Raw genomic sequence first — 24,707 nt, forward strand, 5'->3', positions numbered from 1 at the left:
CCAAATCAAACAAAGGTTAGACAAAATTGCTCTTAATTTATTTCAGTTATGCCAATCAATTAGACTATCTGATAGAAAGCAATAGATTATAACAGCTGCAGTTAAGATGAGCTGGTGGCTTGTACATTTGTAGCTTCTTCCGGTTGGTGCTGGAGAATGAGGCTGATGAGGGTTGAGGAGGGTGTGAAGCCTAGGAAGGGGTGCTACTACAATTTATTTGAAGGTATGAGTTTCTTTCAGCATCTGTAATAATTGTTTTAATGAGCTTATGCAAAGATTGCAAACCAATGAAGTATAAGACAACTGGGAAAATAGTTTGGCGGGGGGTTCTTTCTAATTATTGTTATAGTAAAGTTGTATGTCATGCCATAACCTGTACTAAGGTTATAGGTCATTCAAAAATTATTCTTTTCAGGATTGTCCTTACAGAAAGTAACATGGTGAAATGATCATTAGCTGTTGCTACAGAACTAGTAGAGCAACAATTGAGGTTCCTCTTTACATCATGTCTTATATGTGTAGCTGCATATTTCCTGTGAAGTAACTAAATGGTAAAGATCTTGATAGAAGAGATATCCCTGGACAGCATAACCCAAAATAGAGACAATGGTGCCTATACTAGCACATGACAATATGTGTTTTATTTCATCCAGTGTGCCAAATGCTGTCAAAGAAAACTGTATGGTCAAGGTTAAACAGCCACTCTGCAGTGGAGTGAATCTGCACTGATTACTGATAAGACAGAAGCAGTTAGGAGAAGAAAAACAATTTTCATGAAATGGCCACCCTTTCTGTGACAGTTTTGTTCCAGTCCTCAGAGGGAAAATGACACACCTGACAAGCAAACTAGAAAAATAAAGGTAGTAACCGCTGAATACTGAAAAGAATAGGCTCGTGGACCGTGGCTTCTGTTAAAACATTGGCTTCAGGGTTCTTTGGTGCTAGCTGGCCACTTCTTTCAGGTGGTCCAGTGTGTGAGAAGGTGTGATTTCATTGTAGTGGATGCATCTCAGGTCTGACATGCACCTCTGTAAGCACAAAATTTTCACCCCATTTCTCTTTCCCCTATCATCAGTCCTCAGTGTGAGCTCTTCTGTGGTCAAGTGAGGAAACAGATAAGGAGCTGGCTTTACATTGGACTGCTCCTCACCTGCCTCCCAGGTTTGTTTCAGCCAGGTTGGCTCCCTGGGGTGCAGTCCTGGAAGCTTGCTCTGTCATGGTGTGTTTCTGCTCTGCAGAGCAGCACCCATCCCATCCATTTGGTGTTTTTCCCAACCCTGGTACTTTCTTCTGCAGATCTTCTTCCTTTTCAGGTGTCAGCTCCATGTAGATTTCCTGAAACTTACAGGACTTATCACTTGTACTTTGGCAATGTATCGGGGTGGGTTGTGTCCTGACCATCATGCTCTCAGTTTATAGTAGTAGAGTATTGACATTGCCAGTGATAGGTCTTGTATCAGAGGTTATAAATGTTTTTTATATTGAATGTTTAATACTTTAGGGGATAAGTGTATTTTAGGTTGCTGTGTGTGTTCTGTGCAAATCACTCCACAAAGCAGCCTAAATGTAAGCCATAGATAGCCTCTTCACATCAATTTTGCTTGAACTAGTTATTCAGGGGTGGAGGCCATGCTTTTAATGTAAATGTTTTACTATATGCAAAATAATTTAATAAATTGAAAATATCTTAATACAATAATATTTAGGTCTTCAAGCATCCAATGGTAACTTGCAAACATAACAGGTTTTTGAATGCTTTTGGAATAACCTGTCCCAACATTTTTTCTAATGCTTGGTCCAGGTTCTCCTGTCCAGTGTTTGGCTTTTCTGTATGCATATTGAAAAAATCTTTTTTTTTTTTTTTTTTAAATAACTTTTTATTTAGCAGATGAATGTCCCATTCTTTAAGAGCTTGAATGTTTTGATTGTGGTTTAGGGTTGTTTATTTTTTTCCTTTTGCCTGGAATTCCATGATGAAAATGAATAAAGATCAGAAAAAGGATCAACTAACTTTACAGCTGTTAGCATTTTCTGCAGAGATTTGTATTTTATCTCCAATTTCTCATTATTTGAGCTATATTTCAGCCTTGTGTACAAATTAATTGTTTGGCAGATAATTGCATATTAAATATAGATAAGTAAATGATTAGCTCATTATGAAATGTGTTGTAGTACTGGTAGCATTAATTATAATTTATCCACTATGTAAGTAATCCTGCAAAATATAATGGGATAACATATTGGTGTTGCAATTGCTCTCTCATCGTCCTGTATGATTAACATTGAGGACCTCAAGGAGATTGGCCAGGAACAACACTGCTGGTCTCTTTGGTTGCACATTTTCCAAATCTGATCTGAGCCAGCAACTAGACCTGCTATTAGTTCATCACAGAAGTAAAAATGCAAGTCAGTACTGGAGAGAACAGTCTAAGAATACTCTTCTAGTATTCAGTTTGGGAATTTATTCCACCTTTCAAGTTGTCCAATATTTTTTCCACATAGTGCCTGTGAAAATAGAAGGAATTTATTTCACTCTATATACAGACTTGCTTAGAGCTTGCTGTTTTTCACATAAAGAATATTTTCAGTCTTGCCTCTTAGAATAGGTAATCATTATTGTAATAGTCTGTGTTTGTATGTATAATATACTTCTAGGATTACTGAGTTATGTATTTGAGCCTCATGTGTTAAAAAAAAATGCACATATGTAATATTTGTCATTAAACCTGAGGCTTCCAAAAACATTATGTTGTGACATTTGTAAAAATATGGATTTAACTTCTTTGTAATAAAAATAAAATAAAAATGCATGTAAAAAGTGGCTCATTCAGCACATAGCCTGATACACATCCTCAGGAGATAAAATGCCCAGGTCTCATTTTTGTTCAGGTTTCATTGTATTTTCTTGATTTTTATTAATGAAAAATTAAACTAATATTTTTCACTGAAATAATGAGTTATCAATTGCAAGCACACAATCATTATTTTGTTTTTATCCTTAATGGAGCCAAAAGTGCCAGCACCTGATGTCTTCTGACAGCCAATTCTTAAACTAATGAGAAATTTGAAAACAATTTAATGACAAAAAATGTCCAGTGAAGTCAAGGCAAAAATTCCCTTGGCCTCCACAGTGCCAAAGGCTATCCTGAGTACTTCTGCAAAAAACATAGTAAATCCTCACACACCTGAGTCTGAGGTGGGATGGCAGTGGTAAGCAGCACTGCAGCACCGCTGATCTGCAGTAAGCTAACTGGCAGCAACGCAGCTCAGATGGGAATAAGTACCTATGATTCAAAATTACTTTTTCCTTAAAAAGGTTCTTGTCCTTTGGCTGGCTACTCAGTACCATCAAACTGCAGATTTGCAACTTTTTTTTTTATTATTTTTGGGGGGAGGTGGGAGGGGTGGGGAACAACATCAGTTCTTCATGATCAACATATAGAAACAGGACTTGTTAGGCAGCCATCTGTCTCTGAAATGCTATCACCAAGACAACTGACATCTGTTTCCAGTTGGGTGATTAATTCAGGGGGATAATGACACATATTTCGTATCATTATGATATGAAATCATAAGTCTCTTGCAAGTCTTTTCATATACATAAAAAAAATGATTGCTTCCATTGTAATTGTGGAAAGCAGAGGTGTCTTGCTCTGGGCAGAATTGCAGCAAGGATGCTTGGGAGCCTCTCTCTTGCTATGTGCCTGCACTTTGCTGTGCTTTTGGGGTGCTACCAGAGAACCCCTGCACTGTTTAAAAATGAACAAGAATTTGTGATAATTTGGGCCCATGATTGTAGGGCTGGAAGGAACTAGTAGCTACAGCATGAGAATCAGCATGAGAAAGATAATAAGGTATTGTTATGTGAAAAATGCAATGAAAGTTTAATATGGTTGGGTGTGTCTGGTGCCGATAAGCCACCAAGCATTCAATATTGCAGCTACCTTGCATAGCTTTTGCCTTCTTCCGCCTGCACATCTCATGTTCTTTCACGTGAGATGGGAAGAAAGGATGTAGGAGGGATGCAGGATCTTGCCTTTTCCCACAGCTCTCAGTCACTTCAGGTCTAGGGCTGATCCCATGGGAGCTCGCCCTCATGGAGGAGATTAACGAGCCTGCTTGGTAAATGGGACTCCTGGGTCTCTGACATCCCACAACAGTTTTAGCTCAGCTGGGAGACTGGGGCATGGGGTCATTTATCAGCTCTGCCATGTAGTGACTGTCATCATTTTTTATGAAAGTATAATGACTCAGACATATTTATCTTTCAAATTATGCCATTATTACACTGCAGAATTTTGGTTGGTGTGTGTTTTTTTGTTTGGTTAGTTGGTGTTGGTGTTTGTTTGTTTTTTTTGCGTATGTGTGTGCTTATTTTTGGGGGTGATGGTGAACTGTTGATCAGAGATATCAGTTAGATGAATAAGAGTTTTCAAACTTTGAGTAAAAATGTGCTCCATCCTGGCTATTTATATAGTAATGCATTTAATCCATTTTCAAATTCTCTTTTATACCAAGCATGGTGATCAAGTGAGCTGTGCTGGATGACCTAAGCTAGTTTCATGAGTATTCTAGGTGTTATCATGTCTTAGGATTAGTGCCGTGGTGTGATATTGTGGCAGAAAAATAGTAATAATCAATATACCCACAATTCCAGAATAGCCTGGAGTTTATTGCAGCATGATCAGCAGTACAACAGTTTAATAAAATTGAATTTAGCTAGTTTTTTAGGCTGGTTGCTTGCAGAAATAGAAGAACCACGCCTTATTGGTTTGTATTTAATTTTTTTTCTTCTTAGCTCTAAATGCTAGGGTTGTTTACTAATTAAATGAAGCTTAAATTCTGAAGTGTCTGATGCTGCCACTAGAGAATTACCAGTACTGTTCTGATCACTCTCTGCTGTTCCACGTTGAAACTAGCACTTAGTGTCTGACTGCTGTTGCTGTTTTAGACCAGACTGCTTGAACTACTGCAGTATTAATTTTGCACCATGCAGTAACTTTTCAGATTATTCCAAAAGAAAGGGCATTGATGTCTTGAATTTCAGTAATCTTTATAATGCCAATTTAAATAAATAAATAAATAAATAAATAAATAAAAGTAGAATAATTACAAAAATGTGATGTTTGTTCATATTATTCAGTCAGAAGAAAAGATCAGGCAGAAGTTTGTTGCAGAAATAATGCTCAGTTTTAGATGGAGTAACTTGTTAATTCCAGCATCTGCACATATACAGCCATCAGGGAGTTGCTGGGCTACATGTGTTTGTTTTTTAAACATCTGTCAGCTAAATCAGAAATCTAAATGTTGAGTGTTGCATTGGTTATATTTCTGGATTTCTTACATTTCCTATTGGAATTTTATTTTGTATACTAATCGTTGGAGAAGATAAAGATAAAAATAGGATTGTGTTTGTGTTCACACACAGTTTATTTGGACAAAAGATTTGGGCCATTCTCCTCAATTATATTACAAATACAAGCAAATATATTAGAAGGAGTTGCATTATTTTTGTCTTAGGTATTGTACTGTTGGTGTGGATCACCTTTGTACCATTGTGCTTTTCCTGTCCTAGTAATGAAATATAGGCTTTGCAGTGCCTTAAGCTACACTCACAGTTTGATGACATCTTCTAGCTGATTACTGCAGCCACACTGCAAAACTTAGTTCACTGTCATGTATGGAGTAAGCTCCAGTTCACTTGACAAAATGTCTTACTGCATAGCCCTTGAGTGCATGGTATTGGTTTCACTGTTACATGGTACAAAGACATTCATTCACCGGCAACTAACTTGTGGGCTAAATATGTGCAAGACTTTTAATGGTGTTTTGATATAAAACCTGCAGGTGTTCCTAAGATATTGCATTAGGCAACTTCACTATTACACATCATTGTCCTATATTTGTGATATTTGACAGTTGTGATAAACACTGTCAAGGGTAATCCATCACAGAACAACTTTTCGGCATTTCAGGGTGTTTGTCTCAGAACTCAAATATAGAAGTGCCTCAGAAAAAAGTATTTTACATTCATTAGTCAAGTATCAGGCTTTACAAGTCCGTTTCAAGAAGAAAACAAGCATCTTCAGTTGACAATATGTAGTTCAAATAGGTAAATAGATCTATTAGCTGAGGATGATATGTTTGTGTAGATTGCATCTTTAAATCCTTACTACTACCACTTCTCTCTTGGGTTGACCACCATTTGAGTGGAATAACAAAATACAGAATAAGCTCAGAAGTGTTTATGGCGTTTAAAGATCTGTATTGTTTTGAATATGAGCACAGTTTTTGAAATAAGTTAACCATTTAGACCTGTATCCTGATCTCTGATGTGGGAAGTCCCACAAGACTCCTCTGCTGTTCAGCAGCTGTATGAAGTCTCAGAAAATTGCTTTGTGTGGATTTCTTTGCCTGGTTTGATACAGCTAATAAAGCATTCAAAGCACTGAGGACCTCAACATGACCCACGAACTGTAGATTGACTTAAAAATCTCTGGGTAGGTGCTCCTGATGATGGGGAAACATTATGAAAGAAACAAGTTCACTGAAGTGCATTACCTGAGTAATGCTTAAAGCAGCTGTAGTTCTTTCACGTGTTTCATACAGTTAAATACTGAGATAAACTGTGCACCCTTGTGTTTAACATTCAATGTAAACTGAATACATAAGTCTCCCAAATGCCTCTGGCATTTCTGTATGCTGTGCTGTCTGAAGCTGTGCTTTATGAGTGCTTCTGCAGATTTAGACTAATATGAGAGAGAACATAACAGGCCTGTGGGACTCCACAGCTTGGGTCTGCTGCTGGGCTTCAAGGTCTCAACAACCCTCTTTAGCTGCCTCTCATGTCATAGCCCATCATTTTATAGATGCAGAGGAACCAGGTGTTCTTGATGTTCAATGATGTCAGATAGCGTAGTAAAATTTAACAAAATGTGAGTGAATTCACTTGCCTATGGATAGGAGGTCACCCACCAGAATGACAGCTGTGTTGCTGTACCTGAGATACTGGATCTAAGAGATGCCTTTGGAGAGTCATTGCATTTTCTTTGTAGTTGTTTTCTGTTTGTTGTTGTTGCTGCTGTTGGTTTTTGTTTTGTTTTGTTTTGTTTTGTTTTTCATGAATGGTAGTTCTTAATATTACTGCTTAAACTGAGGTAATTGTTCACTGAAAAGGTACCATTTTCAGAGTTTTTGTGGGTACTATTACTTTTTCTAGGATGCGTGACAAATCCCTTTCAACTCAAGGGTGTTGACACGCAGTGGTCCTAAATATAGTGTGAAGTACTGTCTTCTGGGAGTGAATGGAGGCAGCTCTGGAGTATGAAACCATACATAGTCTGCAAGAGTTATGTGAGGATACCTCTGAGGACAGAAGCTTGCTTCCGCAGTTATGGCTGCTTTACACTTTGAAGCAATTGTAGCCATTAAAGAATGGCATCAAAATATGTGTTTGTTTTTGTTTTTGCCAATAATGCTTGTTTCCTACTTTCTGCTTCTTCTCTTCTGCTCTTCTGTTTCCCCAAGAACAGTGTTTTTTTTTGTATGTGGTAGAGACATGGAGAGGTACAGGTAGGGTATAGTTGCAGTAAATTTGGAACACTTTTTCAGAAGTGTTTTTGGAGTTTAGACAAGCAGAAGGCATTTGAACCTGTCCACTGATGGTCAGGTTTGTGTGCAATAGAGATTTTTCATTGCATATAATAAAAGTAGTAGATCACCAGGACAAGGTTGGGGAGAATGTTTGTCCTGGTTTTCTTACATGAGGATGATTCTCCAAGATAAATGCAAACTCTGCGTGTCATTCAGAGATTACCTGCAAAAGGCATGGTGAATAGATTTAAAAGCAATACTATTTGATCATTGTGCAGTTCATTTTCTCCCTTGTTGCTGTCTCAAAGTATTTGCTGGGTGTTCCTCAATCTCTGGTCCTTAATATCTGTATCTTTCCCATACCTATGAATCCCTTTATCATTCACTTTTTGGCTCCATCTCTGTGTTTCCAGTCTCTCCCTCCCCTTCCCTTGTTTTCACTCCTGCTTTGCTGCCTTCTCTTCCTGTGTCATTTTTCTCTCCTCCTTACTCACCCGTGAGTCTATTTCTCATTTTCTGCATCCATACCTGCTTTGGTATCTTCCTTCATTTTACAGGATTTTTCCTCTGATCTCACTTCTCATTTTCTCTGCCCTTTGCTTGCCTCACAATGCTCTGTCTCCTTAACCTGCGTGGTGGACTAACTTGTTAAAGCATTTAAAGTGAAAATGGTCTCAGTCCAAATGGATCTTTATTTAATGATTACAATGTGTTCTTTTTAATGAGATCTTTCTATTACTTTTCCAGGTCTTAAAAATTAGCTTGATTGGCCACCGGAAGCGTGTTCTGGCATCTTTGGGAGACAGACTGCACGAAGATCCTCCTCAGAAACCACCTCGGTCAATAACCCTCAGGGTGAGTCCCCATAAAAATTTGTTTGCATTTCTTTAAAAGACAGCAAACATTTCGTAATATTCACATGAAATCAATGGTTGCTTTGAGTGGGATTCAGCTTAATGTCTCTTTGGTAGTTTACAGTGTGGATGTCTTAGGCTGACTTGATCAGCCACACCTCCTCTTATCGCCATTGGAGAGAATTTGACATTTTTACTAGGTGATTCATCTGACCTGGTTCAGATGTCTACGTTAGGATGAGATAAGTAGTGTCTTAGAAGTGCCTCTCAGCTGAAGAAGTTAGCTCAGGAACAGACGTCTACAAGCTGCATGTCTACATCAGCCCTTAGGAGTCCCAGACCAAGCGATCAATATTGCAGAAAGAGTTACTGTTTTCCTTTCGTGTTTTGAAAGTGCTTTCACTTACTTTCCAGAGGAATGCTTTATACTTTCTTTAAAGATTGCCTCTTGAAATTGTTGAGATACAAATGCCATCAAGGTGTTACTGTGTATAAAAAAATTCTTTGCATTTTTATTTTTCATTTGTATTCCCACCTTCAGAAGCCTTGTTGCTGTGTCCTTGGGGTTTTTTCACACTTGCCCAGTTTTAGTCTCATTACACCAAATTCTCTCAGTTTCTTTGGTCCAGTGTCTTTACTGTCTGTTACCCTGACCAAGTTATGGTCTGATGACCCATTCCTACTGCGTTCTCTGAAAGGGAGTTCATATTCATCAACACTTTTATTTTGATATTTTAGGTCACATCTCCTGCATTTGATTGGTTTTGATTATTGTCATGGGGCTGAATTTGTGACTGGAATCTCATTTTGGGACTAAATTTCCAAATGTCAGAGAGTGGCCTGTGCTCCCAAGTTAAATTTCCTGGTGTAAAGAGAAATAGAGAAAGACAGAATGAGGGCTTATTTTTACATACTCCTTCTGATTTCTGTGACCAGCCTGTTTTCAGTCTGCTTAATCTCAAATGCCCCATATAGACATCTTAAATCCTCCCCTCCCAAATTCAACCTATTCCTAATGCCATGTCAAAAAAAGTGTCACAAACCTATGATGTCCTGCTCTAAGGCACATAGCACAAATGTGTGGATATTTTTCTAGTATTTTGTATTAGTTGTATTATGTGAATAATTTCCTGATGCATGGCAGGTGTTAAAACACTCCTAGGAAAGAGGAAACATGGGCCAGCATTTGAAAGTCACACATTTTTCGTCAGTACTGTCAGTGCCTTGGACTGGGGAATTAGTTCCTCTTCAGCAGGTGGGAACGTTTCCACAGCCTATGTTACTGGTTAGAATTGTGTATTCTCAGTTAATAGTGAAGATAAAGCTGGATGTCCTCCATCTGTAGTCAAAATGATAAAAAGTAGTCTGCTGTTCCACAGCTAGAGCTACTGATGCGGGCAAATGCTAAATGTCATTCGTCACTTCATAGTATTGGAGTCTTCAGAAAGAATCTTAAAGTAAAGGACATGAGTTTGGAATAAGATTTCTTTCACATCAACCATGCCATTTCATCCAAAACAAGCACATAGTATTTGGTCTGGTTTTAGTTTTAGCTTGAAAATTGGTTTAAATAAAATATCCACAGCTATTAGATTGATTTATATCTAATAGAAAAGTTTGTTCCTTGTTTAAAGAGTCTCTTTAAGGTCCCAAGGTCAACCTAAGCATTGATAGCACTTTATCTTTTTTTCTTTTTTTTTTTTTTTTTTTTTTTAAACTCTTTTCATATTAGTTTTTAAGGTATTTTATATATTTAAAGGAAAAAAAAAAAAAGTTAAATATTTAGAATAGGAACAAATAGACTAATTTCCAGAAAAATACATTATTTCCACATTAACTGTGTAATAAGGAACCATTATTTTGATTTCAAAGTCATATACTCAAAAGTTAGAAAATGCTGAATCTCAGGTTACCTTGGTAACTTAGTCTTACTTTCCTTTCTTGAGTGCATTATAACATAATATTTAATTACATGACCACTTTCACTGTTTTTCACGGAAACTCACCCTCACCCAGTCAGCCTTGGAGGCCAGAATTTAAACTAGGTATAACAATTTAGAGTGAAATGCTGAAGAAGTGTTAACATTAGTAATGGTAGTTTAACACAAAATTAAATGCACTAGAAAAAATTCCTTTTTTTTTGGAACTGGCTAGACAAACATCAGTGAGGCATCATGGGTGCCAGGGTAGCCTGGAGAAGGATCTCCTGAAGATCACTTTCCGGCCCTGAACTGCATGGTTCCAGCTTGTGGTGGGTCTGAGAGGTGGGGACAAAGGAGGTTTCAATAGTGAAATGTATCGTCAAGCATCCTTGAATTCACAGGGGGGTGGAAACATGGCAATTAATACACAGTAACTAGCAACAGCACAGTACTGAATACGTGATAGCCCGCTGCATGGCCATCTATGCCCGATCTGCAGCACCGTGAAGGAAATGAGAAAGTGGGTATGGGGTGAAAAAGAGGAATGAAGGAAGAATGAGAGAGAGCTTCATGATTAAAAGAATAGCTGTAGCTATGAGAATACAGATTCACACCTGCTTTTGCCACAAAGCTCTTGGATAATTCTTGGCAAGTTATTTAAGTAATTGCCTCATAAACAGTCACTAATTGTATGTTACAGACATTCTGCGTATTTGACTGGAGTCTGGAGTCTGATTTATACAAGTGCTAAGCACACAGTACTGCAAATTAGATCAATAGAAGCAGGGTTTTGAATACAAGCACTTGGAAAATCAGGCAATAGATACTGTAATTGGGCATCCAGAGTGGCTGATATTTATTAGCCTTTGTCTGTGTGTCTCAGTTCCCTTGCACTAAAGTGGTGATTATAAAATGCCAGAAGTCACAGGGTGTGGTGAAAATAAATTGATTGAAGTTTGTAAAGCACTTACAAGCATCATGAAAATGACAATATTAATCATTCTCTCTTCAGAGCAGGATCAGAATAGAATTTGGGGAAGAGGTTTGGGGCCATGAAATGAGGTGAGAATAAAACACTGATTACACAATAACTAATGATAACACAACGCTGAGTATATGACAACATGCTGCACAATTGAGGATCCATCTGTGCTGTGAAGGACTTCTCTGAGAAAATAGCATGAAATCATACAGTTAAATACTGCACCGTAATGCAGAGGCACTGTTATTCTTTTATTTATTGCCTTTGTAATTCTTGCCTTTATAGCAATCTTCCAATATTGATTTTTGGGTGAATTTCTTCTTTATATGCAGTTTGATAAAATATGAAAAACCCATGTAACCTTGATATCCATTGCAAACTCTTCTAACACTGAGAGCCACTGATGGCCATGCCATGTCAATCTATTGCTGCTAGCACTGGGTGAATTGTGGTCAGAGTAAGAAAGAGGTTACATACCTTGCTGGAGAGCAGGTAGCAACCATTAGAAAGGAAGTCGTTTGGTGCCCCTGTACTCAGATTATTTTCAGCAGAGGGCTGTGTGCAGCCTTGTGTCAGTGCTAGGCCTGTGGAAGAACCAGGGACAGGCTTTAGGGATGATGCTTCACCAAACCTTCTGAGTGTATGCAAACTCCAGATTTTCAGAAGACTTTAACTGGGCCAAATGTAGGTGGATTTGCATGAAGGAGGAAAAGACTATTCCTGAGAGGAAAACATTCCTTTCTTTGCCCTGGGAAATGTCAAGTACTTGTCTCAGATCACAGGCAAGCTAGAGAATTAAAATTAAAATATATATAAAAAAAAAAAAAAAAAGGAAAAAAACCTCAGTGAATTAAAAGTTGTAAACAACTACCCTGATTTTAGTCAACCAATGTGGAAAACACTAACCTGTTATTATGACTGTGAGGAATAATGTCATGTAGACTCCTACAATTCAAATGTTAACACCAGATATTACTATTACTTGAGCACAGAAAGAGATTTTTAACTTTCCACTTGGAAGAGATTACAACTCTGTTTTCTTTCACTATATCTTGTTTCTTAACAGCATGGAGTAAAGTACCTTAATGCTTTGCAGAATTAGGTTTGGTTCAATGTAATCAGGCATGAAATATCCACTTTAATTCTTCATTTAAATGAAAAAGCAGTTGTTTTGTTTTTGTTTTTGTTTTTTGTTTGTTTGTTTTGTTTTGTTTTGTTTTGTTTGTTTGTTTGTTTTTGTTGTTTGTTTGTTTGTTTTTTTCCCTCCATGTACAGTTCTTTGCTGCTTTTCATTGTAGAGCATATTCAGGTCCCTTCTTGCTTTTCAGTATAAAATACAGTATTACAGCAATAGGTAATTCAGACACTGAAAACACACTCCTGGGTATGATCTTTACTCCAGAGAGCTTACTGCAAGAACTTACTGTATCAGAAATGTTGAGCATTGTGGGGGAGGAACTTTTACACCCTTCCAGTCACTACAGCAGTGTTTTACTGCACGTGCTGGATGGTGTGTCCACTAACTGAACGGCAAGGCGTAGCTCTGATGATGATGATTTTAGTCACCAAGGCAGTGCTGAGCAGTGGACTTGGGCATTGGCGTTTGTAATTTGTGTTTGAACAAGTGATGCAGTGTGCAAGAGAACACGTGTTTCCAAAAGTACATGTGGTGGCTGCCTGTCGCTGGTGTGGTGGCAGATCCTGGGAAAATCTGTAGTCAGAAGGATGTGTTTAGCTGTTAATTAGATGGAGGTCATGTATCAATTTGCATGGTATTTGCACATTGACTGATACAAGGTCACAGTTCAGCACAGGAAAAGCCTGGTGAAATGTTTGTACTTTGATACATTCCATCATTCTAGGAATTGTTATTTGGCTTGTTTCTGATGTCCAGTACCTCAAGTTAAAGTATGTTCTGCAAGACCTATAAAAATTGTAAACAAAGTATCTATATTTTGTAAATGTTCATGCATTTATTTTTTCAGGCAAGGGATGTTGCTAGAGTTCAAATCACTTTCAAATCACTTTTGCTTCTCAGAGTGGCTTAAAAAGTGGTGAAAATGTATTTCATCTTACAAATAACTACTCTTAAATCACAACTTCTTTTGGGCCTTGACAAGTAACTCACTGTTTATCTCTCTGTCAGTCCTAGTAAAGGACTGCTATATTATACATGGAAGTTTTGGGGAAGGAATTTGCCACTTGCTCAGAGCAGTAATGAAGTATTCTTCCCTCCATTTGGGCTCTGCACCTTTGGTAGCACATTTCTGGGGAAAGTGACAGTTTTCTGAGTGTAGTCTGTCACTTCCCTAGCCACATGCACAGGAAGAAAATTGTCTCATAGAACTTGCCTTCCTCCTGGTCATGTACAAGGGAGATGGAAAGGTTCTGAGGAAAGAAAATGACTGCTTGCTCTGTGCCTTTTTTTTTTTTTTTTTTTTTAAGTATTATTTGAAATACACTTTAAAATGTGTAGTTTGAACAATATGCTGCTCTCATTATGCTGTATTTTTGTCCTCTTTGTTCAGGAACCCAGCGGTAACCACACTCCTCCTCAGTTGTCTCCATCACTTAGCCAAAGCACTTTCACTACTGGTGGCTCCCTGGACGTTCCCCACATTATCATGCAGGGCGATGCAAGGAGGAGAAGAAATGAGAACTATTTTGATGATATTCCTCGGTCGAAGCTGGAGAGGCAGATGGCACAGGTAGGATTACAACTATGCCATTAAAAGTCTGCACTTTGCTGCAGTTGGTTACAGAGCTAATTCTAACTGTAGCTATGGGTCCTGCATATATTAAGGCTGAATTGTAAACCACAAAGATTGACAATTTTTCCAAGCTGGGTGTTCCAGTTCTATTTCAAATACTGTAAGTTGGTGTGCCATTTCTCTTGAGAGGAAGAGTTTTGGGGGTGTTTAGGTGCCTGCAGGCTGAGATGAAGGTGCCTGCTGCATACCAGAACATGCAGACTCCCACTGGCACTGCCTCTGCCTCTAGCTTCTGTAAGATTCCTCAATTTCTGAGCAACTCAGATAAAAATGAGCTGGCAAAAATCAGAGGACTGGTGGGTGTGGTGATGAGGGTCAACAATCTGCTAAACTTTGGTCTGGGGATACATCTGAGTGTTTAATGAAAGATTTAACTGTGTAACAGCTCATTTGAGCATTACTGCAGCACTACATCCAAATGGACATTGCATCAAGCTGTTCATGAAAGACTAAAGACTTCATCTCTAAAAATCTTCACCCAATCTAAATATGGGTACTGATAATTTTAAATCAAGCACATGTTGACCAGAGTAATATCCTGTACAGCTCCAAAGGTCAGTAAAGTTGAGCTTTGGCATCTTGTCAGCAAAAATGCCTTAGGATATACTGGGCTGTGTTTTGGTGGCACATACTATGCAAGACAGCCGTGCTTTGCGATGCATGCTGGGGACATGCCTTCAATTTGCCATTGGAAGCAGCCAGGCAGCCCATGCAGTTCACAGTGTGGCTCATCCCACCACATAGCAGGATGCTGCTTTCAGCCTTGCCTGATACTTCCTGGTTGTTGTCAGGCATAGCTCAAAATAGTCTCTACCCAAAATCCAGCCTCGAAATGGAAATAGCTATGCAAATAACTATATTATGGTTAACATAATGAACAAAAGGCTGCAGTCTCTGAGCTAATTGCATGAACAAGAAGAAGTAATTAAATAAACAAGCAAAACAAGGTGCTGCTGTTACCTGGGAACACAGAAACAAATTGAATTTGATCTGTTCAGAGGACATTTCTAGGCAAGTGAAATTGCATTTGTTAGGGTGGGGCTGTTTTCTTGCCTTTTTAAATCACCTAATTTTCTGCTGTATTTTCTGCTGTGTAATGTTATTGTACAGAATTAAGGGGAAAGTTGCCTGGTGAATGAGCTTCTTTTCCAATCAAAGTCTGCTGGGTTTTGGGGGCAAGAACAAGGCTGAGCTGAAGTCCAGCAAGGAAAAGCCCACTTCTTACTGTGAAGTTATTTCTTTGAAGGTCATGAAACTTAGGAGTGTGAAAATTAAGTACGCACTAGCTCATGGCTGAGTAGACTGGTTCATATGCTTAGTTTATCACATCACTTGGTTTACAAATCCCCATTCTCACTTCCTCTTTTAGTCTTTTAGTCACTAACATTGGAGAATAAAAAAGCCATAGTAGCAATTCTTCCTCTCTACTTTTCACTCTTTTCTCTTCCTCCTTGAAGTCCTGATATTCCCTTGAGGTATGACACACTCATACCTCAGAGATTTTCTGCAGGCAGTTGAGACTGCTTTTCAAGAGACTGTAATATGTTGCATAGCCAAAGAACTGAGCAGTTAGTACTTAGGCCACTCTAAACCACTTAAAACCAATTAATTTTTTTTTATTATTTTTTTTTTTTTTTGAAGTGGAGGAGATGGGGAAGGAAGCAGTTTATACCTATTTGTACCCACAGCATGACTTCAGTGCCTTCTAACTTTCACTGTGGAATATAAGAGTTATCCTTTGGGACTCCAAAGGAGAAAATGGGTTCAGTGAAATCTGTAAGACAGTATTTTCTGTTAGTCCCCAAACTCCAATCTGTTTGGAGTCTTTCTCAGCTCTGCCCCCAAATTCTGCATTGCTGATGTATGCAAAATTCTCTTTGACTTTAATGGGAAAGTCAATGACTCCCTCTGGTGATCATTCTCACTAAATTGGACTCACCCCATTAAGAGGCTAATCAGGGATTTCTTCAACCATTCTGGCCCAAAAATAGATTTTTAAATTTAATTTTTGCAATATGTGAAGTGGCACTTTGTGAAAATGAACTGTATTTCCATCAATTTTTTCCCCTAAAGCCCCTTTGAAACTAAAGGTGTGATAGTTATTTCTGGAAAATAAAGGATATTCATTTGATTAACATGAGCCTTCTGCTCCATGTTTTATCTAACAACTTCCTCCTTGCAGTTTTCAGGCTCCTTTGGCTTATGTCAGATCAACACCACTTCTGAGTCTGATACCAATCCTGCTTTCCAGCTAGAATATTTCTCACAAACAAAATAATCTAAAGTGATTATTGGAAGAACCATATTATTTATCTTAACCATTTCTTTGCTAAGCTGTTTGCATGCTGCTGTATGAATCTGCATGTTTAGTGGATGCCATGGTAAACAGCTGTGCATAACAATGTCTTTGCTGTGATTTTTTGAAAGGGTTGTAGGTATATTGTTCATCATGAAATTAATAGGTATTTTATGGCCTTGAAGAGAGAGGAAAACACAGGAATGAGAGCTTTTTCATGGTATTGCCTTCTTGAACTTGATTAGAATATGTTAGGATAAGGCTGTTTGTAGCCTCAGTTTAAAATTTAAAATCTGAAGTGGGTATTTTGAGAAAATCATAAGATCTAAAGTTGCCATCCTTACATGGCCTGTGTTTTCACTTACATATTACATGGGAATCATTAACCATGTTGATCTTTGCATCAGATATCAACAAGTGCGTGTTGAAACAATGAGCACATCAGTTTAAATCTGTTTTCCTTTGATCTGCTAAATGGGCTTAAACAATTCCCTAAATCATAATCAAATCTGCTTGTAAGTAATACAAGACTTTGTTTCCTGGAGGAAGCACTGATTTAAATGTACTTAAAATGTGGGTGGTTTTGTCTCAAGGCCAGCATGTACCTTCATTCACAGTTCCCTAACAGACTGTTTGCGACCTAAGAGAAAAAATCCTAATATAAACAATGAGTCTAACCAATTTACGTTCCCCACTGGAGTAGGTTTGGTCATCCAGCTCCCCAGTTCACATCCAAACTGTTAACTGTGGAACTCTTCAGCGTCTGGTTGGATAAATCACAACTGCCAGGAAGGTAGTACAGAAGATTGTGAGATGGTTTGTTTTCAGAAAAAATAAGAAGAAAAAAAAATCAGAAAGGCTTGAGTAGTCTGAGTCATCTCTGACTGTGGATGTTGAGTTTTGTGCCTGCAAGCTGCACATTAATACGATCAAATTAAAGTAGTTTAAAATAGCTGAGATTGCTCTTAAGATTGCCTAGACCTTTAAAATAGAAGTGAAGACATAGAGGCAAAGCCTAAGAAATCAGGAGGAGGAGCCCGTTGAAGGCAGTGGGCTCTTAATTTACCCCAGACATTGCAGGGAAAAAAAATGTGGGCAAGAGCTTGGGGAGTTGGCACACTGAAACACCCTCCCCATGGCAAACAGGCAGGGAGGCGTGGGCAGTGCTGGTAGCAGGAGCATGGCTGGCTTGTGCTCTCAAATGAAGGCACTGTGTGCCCAGAGGTGCCAGAAATCTGTTGTTTTGGGAGGGGGCACGTGGGTGGGAGCCTCTTCAGGGTTCTCAGGAATGCTCTGGGCTGTCGCTGCCTTTAGAGTAAATAAACAGGTAGTGAGTCAGGTTAAGCTTTCTGGTAGGATCGTCATGGTCTGTATGGGGGACACCCCAGTGGGATGTGGTTGGAGGAAGGGAATCACTTAGATCTGAGAGTTGGAAAAAATATTCGCAAATCCTAGCAAGAGTAGTTCTTTCCCAGAAATGCTAAGCACAAACTTAAATATGAAAGCCCTTCTGGGTGCTTTGGTTCCCATTGGCTGAGGGATTCTGTTGTTCTCTTCCCTAAAGCACCAGATAACCAAACTGTAGTAAGTTTGAAATACAGCTTCCTCCACTATTGGGATACTGCTTTGTCACATTGTTTTGTGAGATACAGTAATTCACTGAAGGAAGGATTACAACCGATGTCTTAGAGGTCTTTTCCAAACTAAATGATTTTATGATTTTGTATGTAGAAGCTTGTTATTCAAATGGATTTAGTAGCTGAGATCCTTTTTCTACAGTAGAGGAAAAGTGTAATAAAAAGAAGAGACAGAATTAAAGACCTGTTTGTAGGAAAATAGTTGCGATTTTTTTTCTCTCTGAAATTTTATCTTCAACTCAATAATATCTTCCAAATACTTCCCAGATATTAATGCATTCATTTTTCCAGTGCATTGTGGTTTAAAACTATGGGTACATAGTTTTAAATTATGTTTTCCATTTTACAGCTAAGAAAATGAAGGTATAAGGATTTTGCAAGTTGGCTAAGATGACACTACAATTTTCTAGAAACCAAAAATAGAACTCCTGTATAATAGGACCCATTTTTAGGTGGTGGCTGCACTGTTGTGGTTTTTGTTGTTGTTATTTTGTTTTGTTTTAACTTTTAACCACAGTATAGCATTTTTACTTGCTTGTTTCCTGTATGCTTTTCTGTCTCCTTCTCCACTTTAGAAGGATTTAAAGATTACGGTGAGTGAAGGAAAATATGCCCAGGAGAAAATCAGTGTGTAAAATGAGATTATCTAAGAAGCAACAAAGAATGGATTTTATGAATGGTTGAAATTACTGGTGAAATAACAGAATTCTTTATAGTGGATTTAAGAAGCAGTAAATACAAAAGTATGGATGACCAGTTTATTTCATTCTGTTATTTTTTCTAAGATTTTTTTAATTCTGTTTCTCAAATAAGCAAAAAATAGTGTACAGTCTGGGGATGAACAAAAGCCATTTTAAAGAAAAGTATATAAAATCCAAACAAGATGTTCTATGGTTCATATTTTGAAGTGCATCTTATTTTAAAATATGGAAAGATGATTTATCTATGAAGACCTTCAAATTAACATCAAAACAAAAATGCTTTCTAAACCTATTTTTATTGCATTTTATAGGTGTTACTAGATTTTGTCTTTTTAATTCAGATACATATTAATGCCAAAAATTGCTATGTCTTGAAGTGTAAATTTTAACAAACCCTCAAGTATTTTTTTATTCAGTGGACAAGTAAACTGATAAAGACATGAAAATTCTAAGCAATTTCTGTCTGAATAAAAAGGTGCATATTTTCATGAAGGCTACAGAAGCTAACATTTTAGAAATAAAGCCGTGGGATGTGGATCATACCTTCATGCTGCTTCATCATATGGAATTAAGGAAGTTGTTTCTATATTTGGTACTAATGATCCAAACAAATGCCATAAATACTACACCAAGATGGGGACAGATGTTCTTTCAAGATGGGGACAGATGTTCTTTATTAATTTACTCTTTTTTCACACTCAGCCTTGTGAGCTAGAAGCTCTGTATTAGAAAGATCATATGAAAAATGGAGGAGGATTATATGAAAAATGGAAAAGGTTGGGTAGCTTTTACAGACAAGGAGACTTTATTCTTATTGAAAAGCTGAATATTTCAGAGTCAAAGCTGAATTTCAGTATCTAACGTCTACATTTTTGAGCTCCTGGGAAATAACTTGTACTGAGTTTGCGGTGCTCTTCTGAAAGAGCTCGGGTTGTTGCATTTTGGTTTTGTTTTGCTAAAATGTCAGTAACTGTGCCTAATGTTGAGGACTGAAGCCACAAATTTTATTTATATGGGTGGTATTTGTCCAGAAGTTTCTCTCTTATACGCAAGACTAAAGGGCTAGGGAGCACTTGTAACTGGCAGCACCAGCAGAAAGGGGAGTCGTCAACTGGCAAAGGTTTGGCGACTCACCACACATTGCTGGGCCAGGGCTGTGGCTGTAAAGCTGCACCTCCAGAAGCCAGGCACGGCAGCAGCAGCCTCAGCAAACTGGTGGGAAGACCCTCAATCAGTCCTCCCCACCAGGAGCCTAAATCCCAGGTTGCTGGATGGAAATCAAATGAAAACAGACTGCATCATGTGAGGGGTAGTGTCAGCTGGTTGAGAGGGAAACCCAGGTGTGTTAACGGTCAATTCTCATTACAGAAAAATTTTCTAAGCACGTCCCTGTGTGCAGCAGGCACCCAGAGGCAAAGCAGTGTGGGACTTGAAGCCCTGCCCCTGGCTGGGGGGACAGCCCTTGCAGGCTCACAGTGGTCCTGGGCCTGTTGTCTGCCTTCCCGTGGTGTGCTGGGGCACACTCCTGCTTGTGAAAGCTGCCTGAGAGTGCTCATTTCTTACTCTAATAAGAATTGTTATTTCTGATTTTGGCTCTATCTATAAAAGAACTCATTTCAGATTTCACTCTCCATCTCTGAAGATCTTTTTTTCACTGGAGGATGTGTGATTATTCCTGTTGGTAAGGCAGGCTCTCCCCAGAGCTTGGGGAACATTCAGGGAAACAACATCTATTGAGACTGCACAACTGCTCTCCCATGGTCCTGAAACATTTGGAGTGATGAATACAAAAGGGGCCAGCCAGCCCCATTCATTCCATTTCATTTGTTTCTTTCAGCTGTTGCACCTTTAAAGATTGTTTGCTGTGCCACAAGTGATTTTCTGGGATTTGATCCAAAATTCTCCGCATTTCTGGAGTGAGACTGAATTATAGTCAGTGAGTTACTGCTACATAATTTGCATCAGAGAGAGTGGGGTTGCTATCATTTCTTTGCTTCCCTTCTGTGCCTTACTGGAGCTTAAGTGCCAGGATGTGGGAGCAGTTTCCTGAAGCTCAGCCCTGTGGTGGGACACACAGTAGAAGCAGTGGGGAGATTAGGTTCGTGGCTCTTATTCTTGCACCAGATCTGTAAAGTGGACATGTGGGCCTTGCAGAGGAGAGATGGAAGCCAACAGAAGAAACAGCTCTCTAAACATAATCAGAAGGCATAAACTCCCTCTTCTCAGGCTTGCTCAGGGCTGATCAGACCGTTTGGGGCTGATGTTTACCTAACTATGGCCATGCCTTGGTGTTTTCTAGACTACTTGTTCTCTCCCGGATTCCCTTAGTTTGCCTTCCTCCTCCTTGAAGTGCAGTGTCTAACACTGGACTCTGCTTCCAGATGATGCCTCGCTGGTAGCTGTGCATGGTGCAGAAATTACTCCCCGTGCATTACTATATGCTACTTGTATTAAATACTTTCTTTTTTGTTTATGAGAGGGGAGTTCCATGAAGGGCCACCAACACAGTTGGGGGCTAGATCCAGCACCTGTCCTATGAGGAGAGGCTGGGTGAGCAGGGCTGGCTGGAGAAAAGATGGCTTTTGGTACAAAAATGGAAAGAAGAAAGGCTCAGACTGGATGTAAGACAAACTTCCTCCCCGCAAGGAGAAGCAAACAGTGGGACAGGTTGCTCACAGAGTCTGAGCAATCTCTGTCTTTGGGGGTTTTCAGGACCTGACTGGATGAAACCCTGAGCAAGCAGGTCACATCTCACAGCTGCTCAAGCTTTGAGCTGGGGTTTTAAAGAAAGCTTCCTCAGCTCCTTTCCAACCTGAATTATCCTGAAATTTGTTTGCTTATTCATCTGCAAAACCTCTGTATTTCGCTTGTAGTATACTGAAACTTCCAGATCTGCGTGACACCCCACCCCCACCCCCCCCGCCCCATTAAAACACTCTGCTAATCTATTTGATATTTTATTTGTATATTTAATCTTACTTTATCAAGGCATACTCTTCCCATATGAATATCATCTGACCAATTTCTGCAGTTCATCAAATCCATTCTCAGTTCTTACCCCGTTATGGAAAGTCCTTGAGTTCTGGATCCTCCCCAGAGGGTCTGCATGGAGCAGGTCATTGCAGATTCTCTCAATATGTTCCAGTCCAGTTGTGCTTAAATACTGATAATTATTCTCTAAATGTGTATTTCAACTTCTTGTGCAAACTCTGCATTTTGATTCAGGCTCGTTTGTGTACAGGGAACATCACGTGACATAGCATCAGAAGTTGCATAATCAGTGTCCACATCCTGCTGTGCTTCTCCTTGCTGCTGATGATTTAGTAGGCCCGTTTTCCAACAAAGGAAGGAAATTTGATCTGAGATGATTCATACTGAACAACCTCATTATAAACATCTTGAATTTCTCTTGGCCTATAAATGTTCTGGCGGGTAACACGTTGCAGCAAGATCACACTTTTTCATTAGGCTCAATTTTGTATGTGTGCATAGAGAGAGATACATGCACATTTATTTATTGATACATGAACATTTATTTCACATGGCCAAGAGCAAAGTCAGGAGATCTCAAAGGCCACAAGGACCAGGGGATGGTGATTGGATTTTTAAATGATTTTGCTAGTAACATGCTAGTCCCTGCAGTTTGGTTGGCTATAAATTCCCAAACCTTTCTATACTCCTATCTTAAATGTTCTTTTAGCCTTTCTTTGGTCTTTTTATTATCTTCCATGACTTTTTGAGGATAATTACTCCTGGTTTAAGTAAATCTTTGACATCTCCTTAAGTGCCATGAAGCTGACTGGTGTTGAATACATCAGGACTGCTTTCTACTGAGCTCCTGTTCCTTCTGTGTACGTTGCCCACATATTCTTTCTGTTGCTTTCCAAGGGTAAGATTTCCATAATCAATCTTATTACTGTGTGATCACCTTTGGTAAAATTACTTTGTCTTCAGATTATCAAGTCATCTCTGTCAACAGGGATGGAGCTTACACTAACTTTTCAGGTAATTTTGTTCACCTTACAAAGCACTAAATTATCTCTAACACAGCCTGCCACATTGAAGACCAACATATGTGGTGTCCTACATTTTTTCAAGTAAATATATGAGTAACTAGAAAGAGTTGAAGCAGATGGGAATGTGGAAACATCTTGTAACATGATTGGCTACTAACTTCACTGCAGGTGTATGAAATAATTACACCCTGTTGACTTCTATCACAGATGAAGTTAGCAAGAGCAGTAAGAAATATTATTTCTTATGTGAGTGTGTTTTCTGGAAATCACAGAGGTTATGTTAAATAAACAAGAGAACTGAAAATGTCTGTAAAACAACTTTTTTAAAAGGCAGTCATGAAGTGATTAGGAGGCTATGTCAGAACTGACTGCTGGGAAAGGAAGGGAGATGGCTGAGTGGAGAGCAGGTGACACAGAGCCACACCTCCCTTCTTCTGGCACTGTTAACCAGTCATCTCTATCATCAGTAGCACATGGTAGGAGCTGTACAGTGCAGGATACTCCCTTTTCCTCTTCCTTCACCCCTCCTGTCTGCCAGAGTTGTGTCCCATAGTGATGATTTGGAAGTCTTTCATGCATGGGACATCTATAGCTTTTATATCAGAATATCAGATTCTTGCTGGAACATTGTTCTTCCCAAAAGATAAATGCATACCAATAAGATAAGTGCATGTTTGATGCTAATCATACAATAGCTGGTGCTATTTTTATTATTTTTAGCTATATTCCTTAAGAAAAAAAATATTTGTGAAGCTCTTTTTCACAGAACCTTGTACATCAGTGGTATTAAATGCCCAAGTGTATTTCTGTTTATTACCATGGAAGTGCATGCACAGATTTATTTATTTTCCTTTATTTTGAGGGCATATGTTTTGGGAACTGAAAATTGGGCATGTTTGAAGTCTAATATCAACTCTCTCTCCTACTGCTTACTGAATTTCTGGCCTCAGATGCTCACTTAACCTTTTTCCTTTCCTTGGTTCCTTCCACTTCAGCACAGGGGTATGCAACCTGAAGTACTTCTCACAGGGTTTTCATAATTCATTAAAAAAATTCAGCACTTTGAAGACATAAAATATGTATATAATAAATGCTAAATATTTTTACAGTGGTCCAAAGAAAAGGTTGGCTTCTGAATTTCAATTCATTACCTTCCATAAAATTAATGTTCCTTCTGTACTGCATGTCAGTACCTTAGTCATTCAAACATTAATGAGTACAGAACTGAGTAATGAGTTTTGCATGGCTGTACTTCCCACTGGCCATTGATGCAGTCATGAGACATTCTCAGTCACTGCTGGTCCTCTTTAATAAATATAGTCACCTGTACTTAAAGGTAATTTAGCTTAATTCTAGACCCCCTAAGCCATTAATCCTGGAGGAAGGGAGCAGGGACCTGGGCCCCGAGCTCGTCTCTCACAGATGAGTGCTTCAAACATCTGCTTTTGTGCACTCTTCTTTCTCCTAGGAATTAAAAATAAGAAGCGCTTCCCTTCATTTATAAAAGGGATTGAAGACAGCCTACCTTCTGCTGCTTTAACTCATAGGAGAGGAAGGTGAAATATGTAGGTGTGAATTCCCTCAGTCAGAGAAAGGCATCAGATTCAGATCTCCCAGCTCTTGGAGTGAGTGGACTAACCCATGAGGTTCTTTCCGGGGATGGAGGGACAGGGTGGGCAGCATTGGCATGTGTAAGAAAGGATTGATTTCCTGCCTGTTTTTAAAAGCTTAAAACTTGCTTATATGGTTACTGCAGTGTTGTGTTACCTGTTCCCAAGTAAGTTAGCACCTAAGCAGCCGTAGATGGACCTGGTGTATTCATAACATTTCCTGCCACAGCATTGTAGGTCTGTTATCACAGAACTGCTATGCCAGGGCCACAGCTGCTTGCAGAAGGCACCAGGCACTGCTGCTTGAGGGCAAGTCCTCAGGAGG

General features: G+C 38.9%; 1 protein-coding gene across 2 annotated transcripts in view; it reads left to right on the forward strand.

The window, feature by feature from the left end:
- The window catches only part of ANKS1B (ankyrin repeat and sterile alpha motif domain containing 1B), a 433,323-nt gene that overhangs the window by 371,530 nt on the left and 37,086 nt on the right, over positions 1-24,707 (forward strand). For both annotated transcript variants that reach the window (XM_032196110.1, XM_032196120.1), the window contains 2 exons: positions 8,341-8,448; positions 13,880-14,059. In XM_032196110.1, the coding sequence (XP_032052001.1) occupies positions 8,341-8,448; positions 13,880-14,059 (288 nt within the window). The remainder of the gene's footprint in view (positions 1-8,340; positions 8,449-13,879; positions 14,060-24,707) is intronic.

The sequence above is a fragment of the Aythya fuligula genome, chromosome 1 (genome assembly GCF_009819795.1).
Source record: "Aythya fuligula isolate bAytFul2 chromosome 1, bAytFul2.pri, whole genome shotgun sequence".
In the NCBI taxonomy this organism is placed as follows: domain Eukaryota; kingdom Metazoa; phylum Chordata; class Aves; order Anseriformes; family Anatidae; genus Aythya; species Aythya fuligula.